At 41.3% G+C, this 14,041-nt stretch overlaps 1 protein-coding gene across 1 annotated transcript in view; it reads left to right on the top strand.

The window, feature by feature from the left end:
- The window catches only part of eif2ak4 (eukaryotic translation initiation factor 2 alpha kinase 4), a 108,659-nt gene that overhangs the window by 71,619 nt on the left and 22,999 nt on the right, over positions 1-14,041 (top strand). Inside the window, exons 24-30 of the mRNA XM_059649471.1 lie at positions 999-1,120; positions 1,471-1,520; positions 3,374-3,542; positions 4,734-4,850; positions 12,120-12,185; positions 12,480-12,650; positions 13,817-13,951. Of these exons, the coding sequence (XP_059505454.1) occupies positions 999-1,120; positions 1,471-1,520; positions 3,374-3,542; positions 4,734-4,850; positions 12,120-12,185; positions 12,480-12,650; positions 13,817-13,951 (830 nt within the window). The remainder of the gene's footprint in view (positions 1-998; positions 1,121-1,470; positions 1,521-3,373; positions 3,543-4,733; positions 4,851-12,119; positions 12,186-12,479; positions 12,651-13,816; positions 13,952-14,041) is intronic.

Raw genomic sequence — 14,041 nt, 5'->3', positions numbered from 1 at the left:
TCATTGTAAAAAGTATTTGAAGCACTGGAGAAGACGAGGACAAAACTGACATGGGTGATATCAGAAATGTGTGGGTGTATATATCAGAAAAGGATGATCAGACTCTTGTTAGAGGGCTCTAAGACTGTGTATTTACCAAACTGATCTCCAGTATGACCCCATTTTAACAATATCGTAGATCGTTATCCATTAAATATGAAAATCTATGTTTTAAGAATATTATCCACTCCAAATCTTCTTAATACCCTGGTAACTGAAGACTTGGTAAAGTTTGGAACTCGTGCTTTAGAATAATGGTGTACTGTGCTCAATCTTTCTCTGCATTGTAGGAGGGAAATTGAAGCCTAAGATCAGGTGCTGCAGAAACAATTATTGGACTGTTAGTGAGGATGAAGGACTTCATTTATATGGAGAGATTGGAGAAGCTGGGCTCCTTTCCTGAGAAGGAAAGGTTGTGAGGAGATTTGATAGTAAAGTTCAAAATCAAGATAGTTAGATACAGTAAATGAAAAGAAGCAGTTTCCAGTTGGAAGAGGGTCTCAGATTGAAGCTGATTGGCAAAAGAAGCAGGGGCAACATTGTGAAACCTATCAAATACACAGCAAGTTATTGTGATTTGGAAAACGCTGCCTGCATGTGTATGGAGGCAGATGCATTGCTAAGTTTAAAAAGAGAATTCTATAGGTCAGTCAAGGAAAATCATTTGCAAAGCTGGGGAATAACAGTAGGATTGTACAATTAATTAATTTTTCCAAAGAAGTTTCAAACAGGCACACTAGGTCAGTCAAAATGATGACCTTTGGTGTTCCATGATCTATGATTACATGTGTTGAGTTAGTCAATACCTGAGATAATTCATCTAATACCTTTCATCACGTAACCCATTGGATAAATGTTTTACTTTACTGAAATGCCTGTTTTCCAGTATCTAAATATTTCTGTAACTGATTGGGGGTACAAAGCTTTAGCTGACGGCTCAAGTTTGTAATCTTTTATAGGAGCTACCTGGTTGCACACGCCGCTATTTATGCCAAAGAACAAGAAGTTGTATGAGGGTAGTGAGGGAGCCTATTTCATGGATCATAGTGGCATGCTGGTCATGCTTCCACACGACCTCCGGGTAAGTTATGGAATGTGCGTTGATGATATTGCTCCCCCTGCATGAATGCCTGAGTTTAGCTTTAACTGAGGCTGCTGAACAGCATTATTTCTCCATATTTGTAGACTCCTCCTAAGTTGGTAATGATTCACCTTGTTCTCAGTGAAGTAAATAAAATTGTATTCGTGGATCCTTTCCAGAGCTGTTCTCTACATTATTTTATTTATTAAAGACTACATGCTTTATTAAACTTTAAAAACTCTGAAATAATGTTTCCTTTAAAAATGAATATAAAGTAGAAATTTTAAAACCTTATTATGTAATCTGACTACTCCAAAGTATTGCGTAAATGTTTTCTTTTATTGTTTTAGGTGCCTTTTGCTAGGTTTGTGGCAAGAAACAACATCACTAGTTTAAAAAGGTGAGTTGAAACAGTCACCAGCTGCTTTTATGGCTCAGTTGGTATGATTTGTCCACCTGATATGTGAAGGCCTTATTAGTTCGACAATCAGTGCTGAGCTAACTGATCTCGGTCACGGTGATACACTTGGCCTCTGTACCTGTGGACTGAAGTCCTGTGCGGAGGTGCCACCTGATGATACAGTAGTCGAGTAGCTACTTCTGGCTGTTTGGCTTTTCCTCTTGCTAACTGCCAGTTGGAATATAATGTGATGCAAGGCACGGGCTCTCTAATCTGAATGAGAAGTAACCCCACGATTTCATGATGGTGTTCCAGCAGGATATATCACGTGATGCTTGGGGTTTGTGGGGCCACCATGAAGAACGAGTGGGTGGCAGGTCAGCTCAAGACATTCTTGTCACATTTTGAATATGCCCTCAATTCAGCTGATATGGTTTAATACTGCCCGGTTCACAATAGACATGAAGCATGACTAAATACTTTGGGTTGACACAAATTGGTGTTAAATTAGGAATCTTGGAGGCCATGGCTATGACAGGAAGCTGTAACTTTTGGTGCAGTGGAATGCTGTTCTGAGATTGAAGTAAGGCAAATTGATAGGATAGGGCATCAGAGATTTGCTAAATCTGACCATGTATGTTTATGGACCAGTGGAGATGGAAATTTCCTTTATTTCACCTGTTCCGAGTTGGGTATGGTTGATGTATTTAGTGTACAGGATTGTTTTGTATTCAAGCAATAGTATTTGGTAGAGTTTTTCTTTGTAACTAATATATTTGGTCTCTTGCATCTTGTATCTGATGGGAAAGCTTGGAAGCAGGTTTAGTAACTTTTAGTATTAACACTCAAAGAGTAACACTGCATTTTTGTTAAAAACCTGTCCTGATCTTCTTAAAGCCTTTTTCTTTATTTCCTTGAGCCTCACGTGTAATAACAGTTACAAGGACCTCGCAAATTCTTTGTCATCAAGATTGAGATCAGCTTGTCTCCCTTTCCTTAGATAATCAAGCTGAACTTTTCCTCTGTCTCCATGCTTATCTCTGACCTCTCCTTGTACATGACATCCAGCAATTTTGACTGTATTTCTCCTATGTCCCTTACCACCCAACCTGTCTTGCTGGCTCCCATTAGAACACTGGAAACTCAAAGGATTATTGCATTATTTGCTACTTTTGTTAGTCCATAAAACAGATTAACTAACCAGGGTCTTGGGTCAAAACCTACACTGTCACAAAGACAACTTATTTCCACTTTGGTGTCACTTGACTTTGTCCCAACTTAAAATCTTCTGCCTCTGAAATCTTCTTTTGTGATTTTGTTGTCTCTAGACTTTTAATTTCTAATGCATTCCTGGCCAACTTCCCACTTTCTACCCTCTGTAAACTTGGGTTCATTCAAAATCTCTGTTGCCTGTTATTGAACAAGAACCTGTCTACTGTTATTGTGATATGTACTTGACATGTACTAGCTCAATATTTAAAGTTGTCACCCTTGATTTCCAGTCTCTTCATGTCTTTGTCTCCACCTCTAAACTCCTGCAACACTTAAACTCTTCGGGATATCAGCATTTGTCTAATTCCAGCCTCTTCGGCATCCCCACAATTCGTCACTACATTACAGTAAGCTATGGTTTCAATTGCCTGGGCCCTGAGCTCTGGAATTCCTCCCTGGACATTCCATCTCTCTACCTTTTTCTCCTTTAATGTTCCTATTAAAACATTTGCAAAGCTCTTAGTCGTCTGTCATATGTGACTTTTTATTTAAAAGGCCTATGTGAAACCTCAGGATATTTTATTTTATTAAATGCCATTGTAAATAGAAGTTGTTGTTGATTCAATTTCTTTGGTCACAAGGTACTGTATTGAACGGGTATTCAGACCCCGAAAGCTGGACCGCAGTCACCCTCGAGAGCTCTTGGAATGTGCATTTGACATTGTCACACCAATCACAAACAACCTACTGCCAGATGCAGAGGTGATCTACACAGTTTTCGAAATTATTCAGGAGTTTCCTGTACTACAGGTGGGAATTAGTCCATTTGTTGTTAACTGATTTCATCCAATACAGTACATTTTTGTCCTTAGGAGTGGAGATTTTGCAGTTTATAGTCACATCTACTATTCATGACATCTTTCAGTTTATCCTTACACCTTAATTGCCCAGATTCAAGGTAAATTAGCAATTTTGTTTACCGGAAATACAACAGAATGTCCTGCGATCTCTAACGTCAACCGTATTTACTTCCTTAACAAAAAAATGAAAATTGAATATTTCTCTTCAATGCTGTCTTTGGGATATTGCTATGTATTCTTTCCTGCTGTATTTTCCTACAACACAACTTCTTCGGCTGTTGATAATAAAGTGTGAAGCTGGATGAACACAGCAGGCCAAGCAGCATCTCAATGTGCTCCTGAGATGCTGTTTGGCCTGCTGTGTTCATCCAGCTTCACACTTTATTATCTTGGATTCTCCAGCATCTGCAGTTCCCATTATCACTTCTTTGGCTGTTGGAGCACTTTGGTATGCCATGATGTGAATAGCACAGTGTTAATGCAACGAAATTCTTTTTCGCCATCTTCCTAGTTTCACGTGTTTGAGTAGAGAAAGATGCATGCGAATGCTGACCTCTCTGATGTGCAGTTGTTCTGAAACGGGCAGTCTTTAGCAGAGTATGACTCAGATTTTTAACATGGCTAAGGCAGGGACTAGTTTCATATGTATGTAATGAGCAACTGAGAAGTTGAATTGATCTTGAGCTTTTAATAGGCTATGAATAATTAAGCAGCACTAATTCTATGGTAACTTGCTGCTTCATAACGTGGAAGCATAGGATTAGAACTGAACTTAACTTGGCGAGATCAGGGAGAATTAGCCACTGGACACTGTCACTGTTCTTGCAGTGCTCTTATTTACAACTGACACTTGTTGTTTGTGAAAAGGACAGAAAACCGTGAGCAGCTATGCCAATGCTTTGCTTTAGTTAGGGTCAGTGCTCTTAAATGGGTTTGAGAACTGCTTTTGACTTGAGGCATCCATTGCTTTAAACTAAGCTATGAAAGCCTGCTTTTCCAATGAAAAAACCATGAAACACTTTATTGGAAACACACCCCCAATTTAATTTTCTTTCTCCTTGAAAATGAGAAGATTGTTCTGTGTTGTCAATTGTAATTTTGGTCATGCAGCCTTTGTGTGATTATTGCACTTGTTTTCTAGGAGCTCAACTATAGCATCTATCTCAACCACACCAGCCTGTTGAAGGCAGTGCTGTTGTACTGTGGGATGCCGGAAGACAAATTCCAGCCAGTATGTAACATCCTGTGTGATTCTATGGTGAGTTCTGTGGAGCTGCTCAATTTGTTTCTGTTGTTGAAACAGCAAACCAAGAAGGATGCCTACCAAAACTGTTCTGTTGCACATTCTCTGTGTTTTAACCGTGATCCTATGTTGGCAACCTCTGCAATATGTGCCACCAAAAGACATTCAGGAAGATTTAACTGCTTTTGGTTTCATTTTCTAACCTTGTGAACTTTGTACTTGTCAAGAAAGTAGATAGGGAGTTAGTACCATAAGGTTCAGCACAACAGCATAATGCTGGTCAGAATGCTTAATACTTGTTAGATTAAGCTTTATTCCATTGCTGAGGGAATTTGGGGAGTGAGGAAATTTGGCAAAATGAGCAAAGAGACGATGTTCTGCTGTTTTTTTGAACGAAAAATTGTCTAAGAGAAGGAGCATCAGATCTGAGAGTGGAGGTCCAGAAGTTTTCATCAGGTAAGCAGATGGGCAATTGGTTGAAATGTTTTAAGGCATTTTTTTTCCACAAACTAGAGTAGTTAAAATTAGTACTGGGCAAGAAAGAGCACTGAATTGAATTTATAGCTTAAATAGCTAAATCACTTTGTATAGAACATAGAACATCACAGCACAGTACAGGCCCTTTGGCCTTCGATGTTGTGCCGACCTATCATACCAATCCCAATCCCATCTAACCTACACTATTCCATGTACATCCATATGCTTGTCCAATGACGACTTAGATGTTCTTAAAGTTGGCGAATCTACTACCGTTGCAGGCAAAGCGTTCTATTCCCTTAATACTCTGAGTAAAGAAACTACCTCTGACATCTGTCCTATATCTTTCACCCCTCAATTTAAAGCAATGCCCCCTCGTGCTCGCTGTCATCATCCTAGGAAAAAGGATCTCCCTATCCACCCTATCTAATCCTCTGATTATTTTATATGTCTCAATTAAGTCATCTCTCAATCTTCTTCTCTCTAACGGAAACAGCCTCAAGTCCCTCAGCCTTTCCTCGTAAGACCTTCCCTCCATACCAGGCAACATCCTAGTAAATCTCCTCTGCACCCTTTCCAAAGCTTCCACATCCGTCTTCTAATGCGGTGACCAGAACTGTACATAATACTCCAAGTGCGGCCGCTCCAAAGTTTTGTACAGCTGCAGCATAACCTCATGGTTCCGGAACTCGATCCCTCTATTAATAAAAGCTAAAACACTGTATGCCTTCTTAACAACCCTGTCAACCTGGGTGGCAACTTTCAAGGATCTGTGTACGTGGACACCGAGATCTCTCTGCTCATCTACACTGCCAAGAATCTTACCATTAGCCCAGTACTTTGCCTTCCGGTTACTCCTACCAAAGTGCATCACCTCACGCTTGTCTGCATTAAACTCCATTTGCCACCTCTCAGCCCAGCTCTGCAGCAAATATGTCTCTCTGCAACCTACAGCATCCTTCTTCACTATCCACAACTCCATCGACCTTAGTGTCGTCTGCAAATTTACTAACCCATCCTTCTACGCCCTCATCCAGATCATTGATAAAAATGACAAACAGCAGTGGACCCAACACCGACCCTTGCGGTACACCACTAGTAACTGGCCTCCAGGTGAACATTTCCCATCAACCACCACCCTCTGTCTTCTTTCAGCCAGCCAATTTCTGATCTAAACTGCTATATCACCCACAGTCCCATTCCTCCGCATTTTGTACAATAGCCTATTTTGGGGAACCTTATCGAACGCCTTGCTGAAATCCACATACACCACATCAACCGGTTTACTCTCATCTACCTGTGTGGTCACCTTCTCGAAGAACTCAATAAGGTTTGTGAGGCACGACGTACCCTTCACAAAATAGTTATAAATAGTCACTGATTTTTTTTTTCATTCACGCAATATAGGCATTGCTGGCTGGGCCAACATTTATTGACCATCCCTGTTTGCCCTTAAGAAGGTGGTGGTGATCTGTTTCCTTGAATGGCTGCAGTCTATGTGCAGTAGGTTGACCCAAAACGCCTTTAGGATTTGACCAAACAATACTGAAGGAACGATGATATATTTCCAAATCAGGCTGGTGATGGCTTGGAGAGAAACTTGCAAGAGGTGGTGTTCCCATGTTTCTGCTGCCCTTGTCATTCTAGATAGAAGTGTTTCTGATTTTGGAATGTGCTGTCTAAGGATCTTTGAATTTCTGTGCATGTTTTAGATACACTGCTGCTACTGAACATTGGTGGTGGGGGGTATTTTTATAGATGTGGCGCCAACTAAGCTGGCTGCTTTGTCCTGAATGGTATTAAGCTTCTTGAGTGTTGTTGGAGTTGCCCTCATCCTGGTATATGGGGAGTATTCAGTCACACTCCTGACTTGTGCCTTGTAGATCGCAGACAGGCTTTGGGGAATCAGGAAGTGAGTTACTCACTGCACTATTTCTCTGACTTGCTTTTGTAACCGCTTTATTAATATGGTGAGTCCAGTTGAGTTTCTAGTCAAAGGTGATCCCCAGAGTGTTGATAGTGACGGAATTCAGTGATGGTAATATCATTGAATGTAATGGGTTAGATTGTCTCATATTGGAGCTTGTCATTGCCTGTCACTTGTCAGCCCAAGCCTGGATACATCCTGCTGTTGTGGAACATGGGCTGCTTCTGAGGAATTGCAGACAGTGCTGACAACTGTGCACTCATGGACGAACATCTCAATTTATCTTATGATGGAGAGAAGGTCATCTATTAAGCAGTTGAAGATTGCTGAGCCTAGGACACTAATCTGAGGAGCTCCTGCAGAAATCTGGTGTTGAGGATGACTGACCTCCAACAATCACAATCATCCTCCTGTTTGTCAGGTTTGGTTCCACTCAGCAAAGGGTTTTCCCCCTGATACTCATCGATTCCAGATTTGGCTCCTTGATGCCACTTGGTTGAATACAGCCATGATATCAAGGACTGTCACACTTGCCTCACCTCTGGAATTCAGCTCTTTCGTCCATGTTTGAACCAAGGCTGTCATGAGGTCAGGAGCTGAATGGCCCTGGTAGAACCTAAACATGGTGTCAGTGAGCAGGTTGTTGTCAAGTTTGTGCTGTTTGATAGCACTGTTCATGGCACCGTCCATCATTTTACTGATGATCGAGAGGAGACTGAGGGAGAGTAATTGTTGGGTTGGATTTGACCTACTTTGTGTACAGGGCATACCTGGGCAATTTGCCATGTTGTGTAAATGCCAGTTTTGTAACTTTACAGATGTGGCAAGCTCTGGAGCAGTTTGGTACTTTGCTGTAATATTGTTAGGGTCAATAGTCTTTGCAGTATCCAGTGTCTTCAGCTGTTTCTTGATATCACATTGGAGTGAATCAAATTGGATAAAGACTGGCATCGATGACGCTGGAAGCACCGGAGGAGATGGGATGGATCATTATCTTAGTACTTAAGGCTGAAGATTGCTGCTTCAGCCTTATCTTTTGCACTGATGTGCTGAACTCTTCCACAGTTGAGGATTGGGATATTAACGGAGTTGTTAATTGTCTACCACCAGTCACAACTGGATGTGGCAGGATTGCAGAGCTTAGGTCTGGTTTAAATAATTTAATAAATAAATGAACCAAGACTAGCCTACAATGTGACAGAATTCTTTGTCTAGATAGCAGAATGTTGAAGTTTATTGTGAAACTGTCCTGAATAAACATGTCTGCAGATGTCTCCATCTTGGATCACTCTGGCTCAGGGTCATTGAGAGAGATATTGACATATAAGGGAGCAGGAGGAGTTTCTGGTTGGTTTTATGCAGCCTGTAGCCACACTCCAGGGTAAAGCATATGGTTAGAAGTGTGTGACTGATAGGGAGTTGAGAATTATTGAGGAAGAGATCTTGGAGATGTTTGTCCAGCCCATCAGGACTGATGTATTTGTTATCTTTAAAGATAAGGCTAAAGGACAGGTCCCACGCTGATCAGAGCATAATAATGGGCTTTATAATTATGGGATTGGCAGTGCCCCTGTGACCAAGAACGGGAATCCGAAAGGATATGTTGTCTGCCCGATTCCAGGTTAAAGGATATCTCTCAATAGTTAGTGAAGAACTTGGAAAAGGAGTGGTTGACTCCAGTTGTAGTAGATTAAGTTGGTGCAAAAAACTTTAATAGAAACAGGAGGAGGACATCCTGGTGAAAGAATACGAGGATTAGGCTCAAAGTAAAAGGCTTGAGAAGATGAGTCACTGGATTAATTTCCAAGCCATGTGCATTGAAGCAGAAAGATCAAAGGGAGAGAGCATATCTAGGAATAACAAAACTGCCAGCTTGATGGCAGCGATAGAAAATATGCAAGAGTACCTGCTAAAGGAGACAGTGGAAGTACATCTAGAATGCAAAATATCTTAATGAACAGTGAGCATAGATTTTAAAAATGAAAATCATGCTTGACCAACCTTATTGAATTTTTGAGGTAAAAGAGAAATAGACAATGCTGATGTAGTAAATTTATCTAGATTTTTGGAAGGTCTTCCAGTGTTGCCCCATTATAGGTTAAGGAATAAGGCCAAAGAGCGTGGGTTTAGGCACATGTGGCAGACTGTGTGACAGCTGACAGAAAGCAGACAGTAAAGGGTATTTATTCCCTGTGCTCAGAGGGTTGGAAATGGTGTTCCGCAAGAATCAGTACTCAAACAATAACTGTTCAGAATTTCCATTAACAATATTTTAATGATAAGAAACATGCTTACCAGTTGGCAAAGAGAAGCAAAAGGGCCTCTGTGTATTTGAATTGTACTTGTCATTGAATGCTGTGCCAGAGGTCAACAAGAAAATTTTTGAAAAAAGCAAGCCAAGTATTAGGTTTTATTTCTTGAGTATCAGGTTAAAGAGTAAGGTAATAAAGCTAAATTTGTATTGAACCGTGGTTAGACAGAACTTAAAAGTACAGTATGCAGTTCTGATTTCATACAGAGGCAATGTAAATATTGAGTAGAGCTCCCCTTACTTTGTAACACCTGCATGTTTTAGACCCACCCTTATTTCTGTTTTACTGTGACATGTTTCCACTTACTCTGGTGTCTGTTCTGTGACTTCATAGAATGTGATTTGCTGAATAAAGGTTCCTTTTTGTTTGTTTGACTTCATATTCACTAGTATCTTACTAAGCCTGTAAGCTATTGCACCAAGGATTTTTATAGACCTTAGAAGACACTTTCAGCTGGACAGCCTGATCTGTGAATCAGTTGTGGAATGGCAATCTCTAACCTGGTTTGCGTTCTGCTCCCTCCATTGTTAGTTTGTTTTTTTTTAGTTAAAGGTATTTTGTAAAGTGGAAGTAAAACTATGCATTTTGTCTGAACTGGTGCACTCCTGGTCATTGAAAATTTACTGGATTTAACCGCCAGTAAATGTAAGGTTTGCACAGCTCCCAGGATTTGTACTCTTAGCAATGTCCTGATTCATCCATCAATTTGTGACTAGAAAGGTTGATGAGGGTCGAGCTGTGGATGTGGTGTATATGGACTTCAGTAAGGCATTTGATAAGGTTCCCCATGGTAGGCTCATTCAGAAGGTCAGGAGGAATGGGATACAGGGGAACTTAGCTGCTTGGATACAGAATTGGCTGGCCAACAGAAGACAGCGAGTGGTAGTAGAAGGAAAATATTCTGCCTGGAAGTCAGTGGTGAGTGGAGTTCCACAGGGCTCTGTCCTTGGGCCTCTACTGTTTGTAATTTTTATTAATGACTTGGACGAGGGAATTGAAGGATGGGTCAGCAAGTTTGCAGACGACACAAAGGTCGGAGGTGTCGTTGACAGTGTAGAGGGCTGTTGTAGGCTGCAGCGGGACATTGACAGGATGCAGAGATGGGCTGAGAGGTGGCAGATGGAGTTCAACCTGGATAAATGCGAGGTGATGCATTTTGGAAGGTCGAATTTGAAAGCTGAGTACAGGATTAAGGATAGGATTCTTGGCAGCGTGGAGGAACAGAGGGATCTTGGTGTGCAGATACATAGATCCCTTAAAATGGCCACCCAAGTGGACAGGGTTGTTAAGAAAGCATATGGTGTTTTGGCTTTCATTAACAGGGGGATTGAGTTTAAGAGTCGTGAGATCTTGTTGCAGCTCTATAAAACTTTGGTTAGACCGCACTTGGAATACTGCGTCCAGTTCTGGGCGCCCTATTATAGGAAAGATGTGGATGCTTTGGAGAGGGTTCAGAGGAGGTTTACCAGGATGCTGCCTGGACTGGAGGGCTTATCTTATGAAGAGAGGTTGACTGAGCTCGGTCTCTTTTCATTAGAGAAAAGGAGGAGGAGAGGGGACCTAATTGAGGTATACAAGATAATGAGAGGCATCGATAGAGTTGATAGCCAGAGACTATTTCCCAGGGCGGAAATGGCTAGCACGAGGGGTCATAGTTTTAAGCTGGTTGGTGGAAAGTATAGAGGGGATGTCAGAGGCAGGTTCTTTACGCAGAGAGTTGTGAGAGCATGGAATGCGTTGCCAGCAGCAGTTGTGGAAGCAAGGTCATTGGGGTCATTTAAGAGACTGCTGGACATGTATATGGTCACAGAAATTTGAGGGTGCATACATGAGGATCAATGGTCGGCACAACATTGTGGGCTGAAGGGCCTGTTCTGTGCTGTACTGTTCTATGTTCTATGTTCTAATATCCAGGTTTCCATTGCCTGCCTATTCCGTGGTGCTCTGAGGATCTCTCCTCACGATTGATAATGTGGAATTGTCCGGGAGATTGATCAAGATCCATGAATATCGTAGTACTGCATGTGACTTGACTTTCGTGTCATAGCTATTATATTTTCAGTTATTCTAATCATTTGGTTTGACTCCAGCACCATCTCAATTTTAATTTTTTGTCATTTTCTCTCTGCATTACTTAATCTGATTATAGATCATGCCTTCACTTGTTATTCAGCTATTGATACTTTACACTCACTGTCTGGCAGTTTTTGATCACCTGCAGAGACTTACTATTTGACACTCCACTCACACCACTTGTATGATTTTTTGACCTCTCTGCCTGTAAATTCTGTGTCTCTGTGCTTCTGTCTCACTTCACCTGCAGAAGGGGCTATGCTCTGAGAGCTTGTGATTTCAAATAAACCTGTTGGACTGTAACCTGGTATCATGTGACTTCTGACTTTATCCACCCCAGTCCAACACTGGCACCTCCACATTATTGCGCTTTTGAACAATCTTTGTGAAATACTATAACCTATATACTATATACTACCTATAATTGGTGCATTGCTACATTTACTGATTTCTTTCCATCTCCTTTGATGTATGTCATTCTCTCTTCCGTGCCAGATGGGGAAACTGACCAAGCAAGAGGTAGAAGCCAAGTTCTGCAACCTGTCACTGTCACAGAATGATGTAAGTTGAGCAGCTGCTTGTTTCCCATTAAATGACATCTGCCTCAGTCCATAGAATTACTTGAATGTACTGCAGATTTGTAACTTATTACTTCTAACTGGTCTGTGCACGTGTTAATGCTCCATGTGAAGTTCCTCACACTTTCTTTATCTCATCCTATCAATATAATTCTGTTGCTTTTCCCGAGTGGGAATGTATTTTAAATGCATTTGTTACTCTGTGCATTGACGATGCAGGGCTTTGTAGAGGGAGAAAAATCATCCTTTTTTAAAGTGCTATTTCTCTCTCATTCAGCTGTTGCACCTATATAAATATACTGAGAAAAAGCTGGATCTTAAAGACCTGAGAGAGGTACTGAAACCTCTGATGAAGGGGAAGATAGCTGTTTGCCAGCTGGTAAAACAGGCCATAAAGGAGCTTGAGGAAGTTACAGAACTCCTGAAGAAACTTGATGTCAAACTAAAGGTTGGTAGTAACTCTAATGAATGATTTTAAACAGAGAAAGTACTTCACCTAATAGCTCAACTTCTTAATACATCGAGTGAAGTTGAACCATATAGCTGGAGCAATAGGAGGCTTAGGCTCAAGCCCCATTTGCTCTGAAGGTGTGTACTAACATCTTCGACCAGGTTGATTAAAAATGTCTTTAGGTGCAGTGGTGTCCGTTAAATTTTAATCCGCAAACGATACTAATCCTCATTGATCTCCTCTACCCTTTCGGAGATACTATCTGCTAGTATTCCTCTTCTTTATCGCCGTTCTGTATGGCTCAGGAATTTAAGCTCCACAGTTGAAGCAGCCTGCTGATTCCCTGTTCAGATAGTTTATTAATAAAATTATAAACCTCTTCGGAGACAAATTGTCATGACATGCCTCTATAGCAGGTGGGACTTGAACCTGGATCTCCAGATCCAGAGGTAGGGATTCTACCACTGTGCCACAAGAGCTGTGATTCCCTGTCCTTACAGGAAATGGTGCTGAACAGCGCATGCAGGAAATAGAACTAGACCCTAGCATTGGCTTTAAATTTAGGATTAAAATTAGAACATAAGCTAGAGGCAAAAGAGGTTAAAGATGTGCAACTTGATAGGTGGTGTGTGAGACCCGATTTTTATATCCTGAGACTCTCAACAAGCAGACTTGTAGTAAGTAACCAAAACAGGAATACTCAGCAGCTTTAGCTGTAAAGGTGCAATGAGAAGCAGTTAACATTTCCACTTGACACTCCAAGTTCAGACGAAGGACTACTTGGAGATGTAACAGCTTTAAGACAAGGGCAGGGCTGGAAGGAAGAAAAGGGAAAGTCTGAGGTCAGGTGGGAGGCAGCAGAGTATATTTGAAATAGGTTCAAAAGGTATGGCTGGAGGAGGTTTAAATGTGAAAAGCAGAATCATCACTGGTAGTAATCATCCTAAAAGAAACAAAGAAAGAGCAGAGCCTAGGATGTGAGATTGTGGAACTCAATGTTAGGCCCAGGAGACCATAAAATGCTTGATCAAAAAATGAAGTTCTGTTCCTTGAGCTTGGATTGAGCTTCATTGGAACGGTGCAGGAAGGTCAGATTTCATATGAAGGACTAGTGAAAGACCTTGCTGACATGGGTGTTGATGTCAGTCTTCCTTGTTTTATAGGTTGTGGTTAACCTGGGCCTTGTCTACAAGGTGCAGCAGCACAGTGGAGTAATTTTTCAGTTTGTAGCACTCGTGAAGCGGCGACATCATATTGTGCCAGATATTTTGGCAGCTGGAGGGAGGTATGACAGTCTGGTGAGTTCTTTTGGCCCTGTCTTACCTTAGTAGCACTGATCACCTGTTGCTGTATAAGATTCTGTTTGTCCAGATGCAGTGATATTTTGT

The sequence above is a fragment of the Stegostoma tigrinum genome, chromosome 10 (genome assembly GCF_030684315.1).
Source record: "Stegostoma tigrinum isolate sSteTig4 chromosome 10, sSteTig4.hap1, whole genome shotgun sequence".
Lineage (NCBI taxonomy): Eukaryota > Metazoa > Chordata > Chondrichthyes > Orectolobiformes > Stegostomatidae > Stegostoma > Stegostoma tigrinum.
This window is presented reverse-complemented; position numbering and strand designations above follow the sequence as displayed.